At 35.5% G+C, this 15,069-nt stretch overlaps 1 protein-coding gene across 2 annotated transcripts in view; it reads right to left on the bottom strand.

Moving 5' to 3' along the window:
- LOC149089786 (phosphoenolpyruvate carboxykinase [GTP], mitochondrial-like) overlaps window positions 1–15,069 on the bottom strand; it is a 32,273-nt gene that overhangs the window by 14,723 nt on the left and 2,481 nt on the right. For both annotated transcript variants that reach the window (XM_089247357.1, XM_089247381.1), the window contains exons 2-6: window positions 5,713–5,973; window positions 5,066–5,250; window positions 3,592–3,795; window positions 2,401–2,588; window positions 788–1,001 (exon numbers count right to left, since the gene is read on the bottom strand). In XM_089247357.1, the coding sequence (XP_089103483.1) occupies window positions 788–1,001; window positions 2,401–2,588; window positions 3,592–3,795; window positions 5,066–5,250; window positions 5,713–5,973 (1,052 nt within the window). The remainder of the gene's footprint in view (window positions 1–787; window positions 1,002–2,400; window positions 2,589–3,591; window positions 3,796–5,065; window positions 5,251–5,712; window positions 5,974–15,069) is intronic.

Below are 15,069 nucleotides of genomic sequence, written 5' to 3'. Positions count from 1 at the left end.
TTTTCAGGAATAACAAATGTGTCAGAACTAAAAACACATTGTGAAGTGAAAATAATTTTCAATTATATATTTCTCGCATAAAACAAAATGGCCAGGAGAAGGACATGTAATAAAAACACCTTTTTTTTCCTAAATAAACCTAATTTGTGAATTAATTTACAATTCTAATTCACTTTAAAAGAAGGTTCAAGTGGTGGCTACATCCTTGTTAACATTCTCACCACAAAATTTGATAGGTAGCAGCAACTGGTTTTGTAGGACATGAACAAATGTTTTCCTAATGTCATGAATGGGTGAAAAAAAAGCTGGGTAAAATTTTCATTTGTCTACAAACTACTGATAAAAATATTTAAAATCATAAAAAAAAGATGAAATATGGAAATATACTGGTCCTAAAAACATTGAAAATTTTTTTTTTTTGTTTTGGGATAGGAAGTTATTATTTCAAAATTTGAAAAATGGACTGGGGGACATTTGCCTTAACAAATAGAAATTTCTTCAAGCAAATTTTAAAAATCTATTGATGAAAGAAATCAAAAAACAGAGTGGATGACTTGTCAGAAACTGGAATATAAATATTACGCTGATGAAAAAAAGTTGTCTCGAATATATCAAATGTAAACTGCAAGGAACACAATTTAGGCAAATTTTGTTAGAATCACCCCATATACAATTTAAACTTTGGATATGAAGAGGAAATAATCTGGCAATTTTTGGATTGCCTTGTATTTCAAGTTTTGCCTGTATTTTTTGGCATCCCGCTTTTGTTTTATGTAAAAAAAATTACCTGGAGCAACACCAAAAAAACCATACTCAGGATTGATGGCTCTTAGCTGCCCGCTTTCATCAAACCTCATCCAACAGATATCGTCACCTACACATTCAACCTTGTAACCGGGCAATGTTGGATTCATCATAGCTAAATTTGTTTTACCACAGGCACTTGGGAAAGCAGCAACAACATATTTCTTGACACCTTTTGGGTTAGTGATACCAAGAATCTGAAATTTGCAAAAATAAATTTAATCTTAAGTTTATGAAATATATGCAATACAAATATAATATAGCATACGATTCACACTATATTTTCACCATATTATTTCATATTAATCACTATGCAATTCACATACATAAAATTTTATTTAAAACAATATTTCAATTTACAATTTAGTCAAAACTTGTTAAGATGATGTCTAAAAGGCATAAAAAAATATTTCACACTAACACGTCTCAGAAATGTCAACTTTGCAAACTTTAAAATTTATGAACTAATTGTTCAAGCTTGTAAAAATGAGCATCGGCTATATCGATAAATATTCGTATTATATCACAATGTTCAGTATTTTTCCATTATAGAAATATAATTAGTTTGTGCGTATAAAAAGTAATCATCATTACAATATAATAGCACAGCACTTTAGAGTATCGCAAAATAATCAAGGAGTGCCGCAAGTTATTTTTTGAGAATAAAATCGTTTCAATACTTCTTTTAGTACAATGTTACAGACTGCTGTGGATGGGGGTTTGCTTTTTGAAAAACATTTTTTACATCATAAATAAAAATAAGTTAAAGTAGCGGTTCGCATTTGTCTCCCATACCTCCCTTGAACACCTCCCATGGTTCATCTGCGGCTTTCAGAATAGTTTATTAGATATTTTCACTTATAAAAGCATCACTTTAAAGCATAAATAGGCACACAAATCAATATCTTCAGCTTGCCGTGACGCCCCTCAGATCCGCTGCGCACACTTTTCTCAAAGTGTGTTAGGGTCATGTATTTTCTCACACAACCACTTTCTGACATGCACCATCTGGTTTGAAATTCTCCTGAGAAATGTGTATGAGGGGAATTTGTGGTTCAATAATAGTTTAGTAGCTCTTCAGGGAATGTCACAACGAACTGAAATTTGTTAAGTGTCCGGGGACATTTGAAATTCTATAACCTTACTCCAATGAGTCCAATAAACAGTATTTATGGCAGGGATTCATGAGCTTATGACATGTCCCTCAACATTTAGTCAATGAGATATTTCTAATAAGCAGGACATGACAAATAGAAAGGATATTTAGGTGCCAAAAAATTTTCCAAAGAGCCAAGCATGATTTTTCCTTATGAAAAACAGTCTTTGATACATATATTTTTTTTTATTTTTCCACGACTTAATGAGGCCTTTTCTTATGAAGGCACACACTGCAATGAAATTAGAACATTTTATGCCCTTCTTACGCTCCAGTTTAGCAATCATAAAATGTACAAAACTTTAGGCGCCAATGCTGATTTTCTAGTCACCATGGCAACCTTGGATTTGCCAAGCACTGCCTATAAAACAGCACAAAAATCCAGTGATACAGACTAAACCACAATGCAAGCAAAAATTGCTACAGCATACATTACTTACCAACATATGTTCAGCTAACCAACCTTCTCTCTTAGCCAATATTGATCCAATACGCAATGCAAAACACTTCTTGCCCAGAAGAGAATTTCCTCCATACCCACTGCCGAATGAGCAAATTTCATTTTCGTCTGGAATGTGAGCAATTATAGTTTTCTGCGGATTGCATGGCCAGTTGTTGATTGGCGAGACTGAAATTATTTTAAAAAAGAGCACATAGATATCATTGAACAGCAGAAACAAAAACTGCTTAATACCGCTAAGTACATCATAAATAAAAACCACACCTTTCTGAACATATTGAATCAATTCACAAATTTACTGCATTGATTTCTATAATTTTCAGCCACCTTTATGAAAAATATGTAGGCTATTAAAAAAAGAATGAGAATAGCTTTGTTTTTAAAATCACAGAAAGGCTCAACTGCCCAGATATATCATAATTTCCTGCTTATAATCCATGGATGTGAATCACATTACCAATAATGAAGTAAAAGAATAGGTAATTGGTCATGTTTTTGTAGAAAAAAGATTTTTGTCAAACAAAGCACCAATAATTTTTTATATTTTTGTTCAACCTCTTAGAAAAAAAAATGGTGTCCAAGTTATGGTTCGTAGAAAATCGAACAGGTTGTGACAAATATTCTAACATTGAAGTATAATTGTTTGAACCAGGCTTGATGCCAGGAGACTGACTAAAAGACTGGGATGGTTACTTTATTTGAGAAGCAAAACTGTGTTAGGGAGATATGCTATCAATTACGAAACAAACTGTGGAGAAGTTCGGCAAGCACAGAGGAATTGAAATTATAGATAACTCTTAAAATTTTGTGAAAGGCATTAAGAATCTGGTATGAGTAGGAATGTGGGCAGAGATGCCATTTCCAACATTTAATGAAGGAATCGATATAAAAATAAATGATTCAAAATCTTTTCCTCACAATTCCTTGTTTCATGTATCTACGGCATCACCCATATAGCTCCACTTCACAAATGAGATTGCAATCACCACATTTAAACAGCACCACTTGACCACCGTCAACTTGAATTAAGAGGGACTTCCAGAAACCATCAGTATTCATTGAAAATTATCACCATATACATGCTTTAAATTTTCTGTGGTGCTTATGCATGATACAAATAGTTTTTCCTCTATTAATTAATGAATTAATTATAAATGAGGTACAAACTTACTCTTCATCGGAAGGGGTTGCCCAACAGAATGTAAACACTTAACAAATTCACCATCCTTCAAAACTTTGAGCACAGGAGCACCAACTCTTGTCATAATCCTCATACACGCCACAACATAAGGAGAATCTGTCAACTGTACACCAATTTTTGACAAAGGAGATCCTATTGGCCCCATGCTGAATGGAATAACATACATAGTTCTCCCTGCAAAGTAAAAACCTTTATTAAATGCATCAAAACAATAAATTCTAGTCATCATTTCTACACGATTACAGCTATGATTGCACAATAATCCTTCTAGTAATTAAAAGAGAAAAGATTGTGAAATCATCGCTCAATAAGATAATCTAAATAATTTGTAGTTAATAAAAATCCAAATAATTTGTTTAACGATAAACAGGAGTGCCTCAAGAAAAAATCTCTACGTGGGCCGGATCTATTTTTGGTGTTTCTTGAGAAAAAAAACTACCTGTGCAGGACCTATTTTTGGAGTTTTTTTTATTGACAAGCTTTTTTTTTTTTTGCCTTTTAACTTAAATTTGGCACGGGTTGAACAGACAAGATAGGAAATATTGGCCAAGGATCAGGATCAAAAGCTCTCTATTATGAAGAGTTTTGTAATCCATGAATTGTAACCAGTGTGTAAAAAAGGAGTGTTCCTTTCAGGGTAAACATTACTCAAAAGCTCTTTCTTTCTTGAAAAATGCAAATGTAGAAGACGTACCTATTACTTGTTCAGAGTGAAAAGCAATCAAGTCTGTATAATGCTAACACGTGCTGAAATAACTTGAAGGTCATGGAGGATCAAATCAAAAGAAATCCAGGTATGTGTTTGTTGGTGCCTTACTCACACTTGACCCTCTCAGCTGCAATTATATCTTGCCCAATTTGATGCTTTGTATTTCATTAATTACAAAATTATAAGACATCTTGAGAGCATTTCTCTTCACTGTTTTTTTTTTTATTATTCTTGGAGTTAGGGGGGGGGGACACCATCACCTGTGCAAAACCGAGAAAAAAAAGTCTTCTTGAAAAAGATGTCGCATTTTGCAGAGGGTTTGGTTGTTTCCACTGCCCAAGTTATAATGCTGATCACTGAAATTTATAAACCCACTTAAAGGGCAGAAGCAAGTCCTACACAAAGCAAGGGTTCTTGACCTTTGCATTCCACAAAACCTTTGTGCCAATATGATAAGAGCGGCGAGGGACCCCTTTACAGAACATTCAGTATGCTTTTTCTCATTCAAGAACACATCTCTGTGTTCTAAAAAATATTGCCCAATTGGGCTGTCTAAAAAAAATCTCTTCAAGGACTCCTGAGTTAAGAACCTGTAACATAAAAGGCACCCAATCTGCACAAAGTTAAAACCACATCACAATTCAAAACACTATATGTAACAATTTAACAAACATCTCTTGTGGAAAAACAAGCAGATTAAAGAAAAAAAACCTCTTAGCAAGAACTATCATTTACCTTTCATACAACCAGGAAACCGTTCGTCGAATGCTTTATGAAATTCATTGGGTGCGAGCCAGTTTCCAAGCATGCCTTTGACACCTTCTTTAGGAATAGGTATCGTATCCCTTTTATTTGATGTGCACATGAAGGTAAGACTTTCAACTCTGGCAACATCGGCAGGATCAGTTCGAGCCAACCAACTATTGAGAAAAGCATATATATTATTGATTTCTTCCAAGCATTGATCAATTGACAAATATTTATCACTGATTGCATCTAAGTTTTTTCCTCATAACAGCATTTTGATGGATTTTGAAACACAGAAAAATAATTCTATCACAGAGCAGTCATCTTCAACCGGTTGCTCTTGTGAGTATCACTGTGTTCATAGCAGTATCCAAATAGTACTCAATGTTTGAGTTTGATTTTGCATGTGCAAAGTATTGATTGATGTTGCAATTAATGATTAGCATTTCATGTTACATTTAACTTTGTTATGCCGATTTGTGTCAAAACATCTCTCTCAGTCATCATGCTTTTTTTCCTCATGAACTATAGAACAGCAGAGTCACAAACTCCAAAATGGTTGAAGAACTTATCGTGCAAAGCTATTTACATAGCAATATACCGCAATGAAAATGTTTTATAAAAATTAGTTTTACCAGTTCTCATATTTAGGCAGTGGAGTGATGATCCCTTGCTTTTGCATCAAATTAAGCATATAATCATTCTCCGACTCACTGCCGTCACATATGTGAATGTTATCCGGCTGGCAGAGGCGTATTTTATCCTCCACATAGTTTCTAACTTGGTTCTGTAGCCGATTCAGATCTCCGTGCACCACACTCAGCATCCGGATTCCATTATGGTGGTGCTGGTGATGGAAGACAGCCAACAGGCTCTTCCCGAAATTCCCCCTACAACTGCAAATAGAAAAAATTGGAAATATTTTCTTAGACATCAATTGATGCAATACGATTCAGGATAACCAAAATACATATTGATTGCATGCTAAACAATACAGTAATAATGCCAATTAAAAATAAAATAACTCAACAGTTTGCCCACATCTTTACAAAATATTGTCATAGAATCATTAAAAAAAAAAAAAGACTCGCTGCTCATAGCAATAGATCCTAAATTGGACACCTATGATTTTTATCAAAATCTGTTCAAGTGTGAGAATATCCACGACATAGTATTGTGGATACTCAGTTGTATAGGATTATGGGCGGGTCTATTCAAAACCGCCCATTGTAGGGAGGGTATCTAAAAAGGTTTCACTCAGTTCCTCTTTCTCAATCCAACAAATTTTTAGGGCCTCCAAAGTTGGCTCTTTTGCGTTTTAGTCTATTCCTCTCCCCACCCCTTCTGTACAATATTTCCAAAAAGCGGAACTTATTTTGATAATTATGCATGATTGTTACATAACACTTGATAGCAATGCCTCAAAAAGCAATACAAGAAAGGTGGGCCTGAAAATTTTATTTGCTCAGGGCTCTAACTTGCGAGGAACAGGCCCTTGTTTTACTGTAATGTCTATAATCTTTTTATTTGTCCAAGAAAAAAAAATTTTCTTCACCTGTGAAATAATAAGAGGTCATCTCATATGAATAAAATGTCTATATTGTGATTTCTATCACATGCTCATATTTGTTTATACGGAGTATGTAAGCTATATACCATAACAAAAAATTATTGCAATAATCACTAAAATTGGCATAAAAAGCTTCCTGTACCTCTTTCCAAATTAGAAGATGGATGGCAGATCTTTCCGATTGGAAGATGGATGAGATTCACTTGAAGCACATTATAAGCGCACCTTAGACAATCATATGACGGAATATACAACAAAGCCGACCATGACCTTTCTCCCCCCCCCCCCCCACAAAACGGAATATAGTAAAATCCCTATTTAACCCCACCATTTTTTTTTAGCAGAATTCTAGTACTATACGGGTTTGCCGTTATAACGAATCACGATTTGAACCCGTGTAATCCCTGCATATGAAAGAATTGTTCATTGAAATTTTCTGGCGCTACGCGGGTTGGTGCGACCGCTATAACGGGGTTCAATAACGTTAATAACGTAATAATTCGTATTTCATAACATTGTCCGTCATGCACCAATTAGTTAGAAATTCCCCAGAGAGTACGCGTTCATGTACGGTTGAGTAGTTAGTTCTATGGAGTTTTTTCTCTTTTCTATGGGCAGAGATACGGGGGGACGGATGCAATCGTCAATGGCGGAGTCGACTGATCTCATGTATATGAATTCACATCATCATGCCCCCTGCCCAGACTTTCAAGTCTTACCTCCGCTCTTTCATCTATATTTGGCCTAAATCCACGGATTTATACGGGAAAAAAAATTAATTTCTTAGTGCGTATGCAGTACCTATTGTCTGCCGGTTTTGTTTTTTTTTTCCTGAGAAGTTTATTCCAACTCAATATTTTAAAACAGAATTCACAAAAAAATTCGTAAGCAACACATGGCGCACAGATGCGAGTCGAAGAAATGACCAAGATTTTATCATTATTGATACACGTAACAACCAGTTTTCATATGCGGATTATACGCAGAAAATTACGAATTCAAAAAAAAAATCCATGACGGCATTCCTTTTCCAACAGCAAACTGCACATATTAATGAGATTCACTTATCAGCTGATCACAGAAATTCCCGCAACATAAAAAAAGATCGTATTATCCAAGCATTATCGAGTAAATAAGTATCGATACCATTGCCTGCTGTCGATTCAGGCCCCAATTAACCATTAAATCGAAAATGTTACTAGTGACATTTACCCAAATAATTTTGATTTGTGAAAATAAAATTTCTTTTTAGATGACTTGTAAAAAAATCATCTAATCACAATAGTCAAACCCTTTAAAATGCATGTCATTTATGGGTGTACCCATAATTCTGAATAAAAAATATATATCCGGAATTTTTCGGAAATAGTTTCGTCAAAAAGAAAAGTCGATTGTTTTTCCAATATTTCAAGGTTTTCCGGCCTTGTTTGAACTATCCATCGTGTGAATGAGGCACCCGAATTTCCTCAGCTGAGTTAAGAACAGCCAGAAAGAAGAGAGAGATGTAACCCTCCTACCCATTTTCTAAGTAACTCAATAGACAATTCTAATGTTTACCAAGCTGGGAAAAAGAACACCAGTTCGAAAGGTTAGTCAACAGCAATAAAAATATGTTCACACCAAAAGAACTGTCTGTAGACGTCAACACAATTATCACTGACGCAAGTGCGTCACTCGCGCATGGGAGTAAAAAACAAGCATAAATCTATCCCATTCATTGGTAAAAAATGACTTCGAAATTCTGCTGATCTTAATCGATCGGGAAGACACAATCACGAGCAATATTTTCTTAAATTATAAAAAAAGTTCGCATTTCGTTCTTGCGCATTAACCGCTGGCTATATTGCGCATTAACGGCTTCGTTAATTTTCAAGTAAACTTGAAAGAAAAATTCAATTTAAAAACTTCTGAATAAAAATTTAAGAAAGCACATTTTCTTGCGTACAATCGAAAATGATGCGCATACCACTAACTCTGAGAAAAAATAACACTGGGCATTGTACAAGTCCACGGTAGCGTATATATAATCCGTATATACAAATTTCATTCATCAATGATGAAATCAAGGAATGGAAGAGGCTGTTGATAACGTTTTTGTAGAAGAAATACCGATTTCTTTTTAACTCGCACATCTATGAATCTCCCAAAAAAATATTATTAGTTTTGAAAATATACATATTTATATTAGAACCTCAGAAAAAACTGCAAATGATACAAATCCGTAATAACAAATTCAGATGATATTTTTAACGTATTATCCTTGAATTATAAGCAGAAAAAATACTATATGTGGTTGGATAAATTTAAGATACCAGACATTTATTTACTGGACATATGAAAATAACACAAACTAGCACGAAACAAATCTTTTTATACTTTTAATATAGGACTTAATACAAGATATTTATTGAAAATGTGATATTGTCGATTAGAAGACAAAAAAAAATGAACTGAAGTTTATATTGTGTCAAAAAAAATGATAGACGGGGGAAAAAAAGACGTCGAAGGTAACTTACATTAGCTTTGCATTCAGTTAATTGTCACATTAATGTTGGACAGTACAAATAAAACAATGAAATTTCTATAATATATTTAGCCCTTTTTGATAGCTTTAAACCCCTCCCTCTATGAATCCTTTAACAGCTGTACGAAAACATATATTTACTCAGATCAGAAATTTATCTTGACCTAAATGGGTTCAGCACCCTGTGTGTATGACCGGGCCTCCGCCTAACAAAAAATAAAGACATCAACCGTGCCGCACGCTTCCAAAGGTTGAGAACCACTGGCGTAAAAGAGCCGCAAACTGGCGACCAGCGGACCAGAAACGGCTTACAATTTAAAAACTTGATATTTTTTTTTCAATTTTGAACATATTATGGTAATAATATTCACAATTCAAATGAGGCCTGCACCTGGAACAAATGTTTAACTAGGGATGGTCTTTGATGGAGCCTTTTCTTGTAGTTTAGGATTTCGTCCACAGAATACAGCTTGTGTGTGTATGCATATATCGATAGCGTGAAAACTTTGCAAGTGCGTTTGATTCAACTTTTCAGGAGAAGCAAAAACATATGCATACTACTGCAACTCCTGGCATAAGCGCCGAAACCTAGGGTACTGAGGCATTTGAGCCGCCGCCCCCCGCCCCATTATCTCAAATATGTTGATTAATAGGAAAATGAGCAGCGGTAGAATTACACTATTTAAAGATCAAATCCCATTCCTTTCTATTTTTCTATGAAACGAACACTGGGACCACGAAATACTGGGATCGAAATCACGAATGAGCCGTTATCACGCAGCTACACATATACAATATGCTAAAAATCACAAACTGTCACCATGTGAACAATTCCCCGATTTCTGAGTAGAGGCACTTCATAACTAACCATACAAAGAAATTATCAGCGAGAAAAATATTTGAAGTGAAAATGTCACCCAACTTAATGAGCAACGAGGATTTAGAAATGCGCTTAGTTCTGGGGAGAGGGGAAGCACAGGAATAGGGCGCGAGGAAAAAATGTATTATCGATTTGAATGTCACCAAAAGAAAAATATTTGTCCAAAGAGAGAGCCCGTACATAAAGGCTAAATAGAATTCTCTGCCCCCCCCCTCCCTTTTAAAAGAAGAAAACCGCTATTATGGCCAGCGTTCAAGTAATTTGGCTGGCTCACCGGTGAAAAATTCATCGTTGCTCGGAGCGACTAACGTATCTTGACCGGATGACTCGCATTTTAAATGGGTCATGAACGTTGAAAATGTTTCAAGTCGATGCAGTTCAGAGATGGAAGTTTTAATGCGTTTATTATTACTGAACAAGGACACTTTAATCAATCAAGTTTTGTAACATTCTAGGGTTATACGAATAGACGAAAGGCACAGCTACGAAATTCATGGGAATGCTTTGGATTTGAAAAATGAATTCAACATCTGGGGTCACTTAGATGAAAGATGTAGTGTACTTGAAAAAATATTGAAGTTCACCCAGGTCCAATGAAGAAAGGTTGTGAATATATTTGATAAAACAGTTAATCCAATAAAATAACGGGGAAGAGGAGTGAAGAAGCTTTTTCTGATCGTCTTTTACTGTAGCATTACAGGAGAATCTCGCTACTCCGGCACATATCAGATCAGTGTGCGCTGGATTACCGAAATCGCCGGATTACTGGAAGTCAATTGAAAAAGCCCATTCAAATAATATAAATTTCTGCGCTCAAACATCAGGGGCGTAGCCAGAAATTTCGTTCGGGGGGGGGGGGGAACCACTTTCACTTCGGGGGGGGGGAACCAAAGTGACAGAACAATGGATTTGGCCATCTTTTTCCCTTTTTTCAGTAATTTTCTCACATTTCGGGGGGGAGGACCAGACCCCCCCCCACAAGTCCCCCTCGCTACGCCCTTGTCAGACAGTGACATGTTTTCCTCTTTTATATATATACTCGAAGAATATCCGCCTAAAAAACGCCGGATTACTGGATGGGCCGGATTATCGAGAGTAGGTACATACCACTGTACTATGTGTGTGCACTACGTTCTCACTATGTGATCAGGCAAGAAGGTTCCTGAGAGATCCCTACCTCACTTGTCACATTAATAGAAAAGATTTGCCTGCAACCTCCTCCCGATGAACCATTCCTTAGTAAGAAATCTATTTAGGAAAAAAATGGCATTTATTCCGAGATTCGTTAACTAAAAGTTTTTCAAACCCATTAAAAAAAAAATTCATTCTCATAAAACCACAAACAGTTATCGCTATGCCAAATTCCTGACGCAACAGCATTGGGTCACTTTGAATAGCATAATCTTCAAATGATGTTCATGTTGGCGTTTAGATAACAAAACTAGTACACTGTTTCCATGACAACAGAGGCAGTAGCAAAGGGGGTCAACGGCGAAAAACAGCCGAAACAGAGCAGGCAGAAAAAAGAACTATCTTATCAAAGCATTGGAGAAAATACTACTGGAGCGATTTCATCCAATCAATGGATAATAAACAACTTTCATAAAAAATATTTCGAGGAAAAAGATCATAATTTTCACGATAGCACATTCAAAGCAATCGGAATACCAGAATACATTACTGCACTAGAAAATTGAACGAACTTGGATCCGAATGAAAATGCTTTTTACTTAATGAATTTGATCTTTAAATGAAGATGCTTCGTACTTTATGAATTTGACCTCAATGAAAACGCTTTGTATTCGTTGAATTTAATCTGAATGAAAATGCTTAATATTCTATGAATTTGATCTGCACGAAAATGCTTAATATTGAATCTTTAGTGTCCCAAGCAAAAAAAAATTCTTGGCATATCAAAATCACACCACCAATTGACTATCAGTGGTTCCCAACCAGATACTTTTGTTTCTGGTCGGGTGCCCCCGGGGACGTGATGGGACGGAAACCAACACCTTCAAAAGAGGTGTTGTCATGGTCCCCCACAATGGAGCTGTCAGGGCTCTAACCCTGGGGCCCGGTAAAAAATTCTCATCTCAGTTTTTGCTTTTCACACTATAAATTAACTATAGAAGGGCCAGTGGAAAGTTTGACTGAAGGCCCCCCCGCAAAGATCTTAGCCTGAGGGCCGGGGGTGCTGTTTGTACTAGACCAGGGGTGGCGAACTTCTTTCTGTTCGCGGGCCAACATAAAGGTCAGCTATAGCGTCGCGGGCCGCATCAGTGGCGCAACTTCGGTGTATAAGACGCTCCATTATTAATTCAATTAATAAGTCAGTAATTAAACTAATTTCGTCACTAGAAATAAGTTTGTAGTTTGTAAGCAGTTTGTTAATAAAGAAATCTGCTCTTGGAACCGATAGTTCAAATAATGATCACAAATTTAATTTTTTCACGGTACATTTACCCTGTCGCGGGCCACAGGCCAGCTGTTTGCCACCCCTGTACTAGACAGAGGGTTTGACAAATTCCAGGTCAGTGGATGTACCAACATAAAAGAGGTCAATAAGCTCCAGAAAAGAAAAACAATTTTGGGCCAAGAGAGAACTTTTGGGCTCCCATAAACATGTATTATAGATCTTTTAATGGCACCTAATTTTTTAATTTTTCAATTTACCAAGCCCTTGATTTATATATAGGCCAAAAATGATCAGCAATAGTCGAAAAAAAAATTTAGTAAAGTAGCTAAAAAAAAATTAGTTAAAACATTACAAGAGGGAGGACAAAATTTGACAAAGCATAGACAAAAAGGATTTGATTTAACAAAAATGATCTAGAGATTTTACACATTTTATTAGGTTCATTAGAATGTTGGTTGAACAAGACTTTGTAAGAACTCGAAAATCCCAACTGCTAAAATCCAGTAATATCATTCGAGGATGCTCCCCTTCCCAGATTTCAAATTGGTGGTCATTTATGAGGATAATAAAACCACCCAATACAGCAGACATTTAATTAATATGTTAATTCTACTTTCAGTTGCAATGATTTTTGCAATTCACCTATCTCAAAGTATTTTATGGTTAAAATTGCGTTGAAAGTTTCAATAGTAATTTGAATGTTCACGAATTCTCACATAGCATTTTCTATATCTGTAATGATACATGCTTGAAATACGTGAGAAAGATATTTCTGAGAGAGTTTAATGTAAGATATGCTGAATATGCAATCAGTGGGGTTTTACACATGGAGGTCAAGCTATAACCAAATAAAAAATGAAATTTTTGTAGAAAACTTTACTAGTCCCATTCCAAGTTTGAATGTTTTTATGCCATGTTTACACAGAAACAAATATTTCAGTGAGCAACGAATAACCAATGGGAGCAAAATAATGATTATGATTGGGATTTGAATGCAGAAGAAAATCTTATCTGAACTAGAGGGGGATAAAACTCTCAAAATGCGGATATGAATAAATATCTTCATAGAACTGCAAAAAAGGATAAAGTAAAGAGTTTTAAAGTTAATAAAATACTGAACACTGTAGAAATTGCTCACTTCATTCATGTAATTTCACATAAATTTAACACAATTACCTTATAAACTATCTGAACCTATTCTTTGATCACTGACCTCGTGTGATCACTCACCCTCTCTGCATGTATCTTTGGATATGCATAAGTAAAAAATTATTCTAGTTGTTTCGGTGATTGGAGATTCAGATAAAGATGGGTTTTACTGCAGTTTCATTTACATTATGGCTGTATACTAGTACCCAAAATAACAGCCTCATATACAGAAGCAGCATGCAAACCGCAGAAATATTTAGCAAATTTTCGCAATGTTGAATAAACATTCTCCAGCAGCCAATCAAGTCACTGTGGTGGTGGTCGAGTAGGCATAGTAATGAAACCTCATCATGAGGACCCGGGTTCAAACCCTTGTCGCCGCAGTGGTGGTCGGCTGAAATTGGTTTTCTGTGGTTCCCAACTATGAAACACAAATGCAAACCGATCTCTTGCTGAAAAGTCTCGCCACAGAGAACAACAGGCCTATAATGATGCAGTAATTATTCAATCATTACACTTCACTCCTAATTAGAGAAACTGATGGCAGCACTACGCGTAACAAGCATTACACAGGTATAAACGTCGCATCAGGTTCACAACATGTACCGAATCATTAGAAGTGCCACAGGGGAATATAATAACTATAATAGCCCCCCCCCCACAGGGGTTTCAGTAATAACCATTCAACAATTTTCTCAGATTTTTCTTTATCAGACTTGCCAACAACTATTGAATCTAAGTTTGAAAACTTCACCAATTTTTTTCACTCATTGATTTTTATCATCCAATTTCAGTAACAGTTGCTTAAATTAAAATACAGTAAGCACCAAAGCAAAATATACTATAAACTATGTTGTATGTCAGTGATTCTGTAAAACAATCTTGAGAACAATTTTAAGAAAAGGGAAAAAACTATGTAGAACATAGTGGGAATTTTCTCTGCAGATCATTTTCAGTCAGCTGAGGGCTCATTGCAAAACAATACAAAACATTCCATTTTAAAGACAGTAAGAGTCCTGTGTAATAAGAGCTCACAATCATGGGGAAAAACTGTCATTGTAATGAACTTCGCTATTAATAAGGTTAGACTGCATATATTGTTTCACAGCGACATATCCCTTCAAGCAATTTTGTGAATGACAATTCACATTGTAAAAAAATACAAATTTTATGAAGCGTAATAAACTCTTATTTTTTGACAGCCATAATTTAAAAACCATAGAATTCAAATAAAAATAAATGTACTCTTCACACGGTAATATCAGTGATTGACCAAAACAGTGTTCAAGAATGCGAGTGACTAAAAGTGTGACTTTAGAGACACAGCTGTATTTGCAAGAGTGAGGAAAGAGGTGCCAGGCGAGAATATAACACAGTGTGGCAAATTCGAGAAAAAATTAATCAAGAAAATTAGACTAGAATGGGAGAACGGCAGCAAAATTTACATAGCCTG

Source organism: Pholcus phalangioides, unplaced genomic scaffold (genome assembly GCF_987345545.1).
Source record: "Pholcus phalangioides strain wild (caught in Gottingen) unplaced genomic scaffold, Ppha-v1.0 ptg000001l_1, whole genome shotgun sequence".
NCBI lineage: Eukaryota > Metazoa > Arthropoda > Arachnida > Araneae > Pholcidae > Pholcus > Pholcus phalangioides.
The sequence above is the reverse complement of the archived record's forward strand: the minus strand, read 5'-3'. Positions and strand labels throughout refer to the sequence as shown.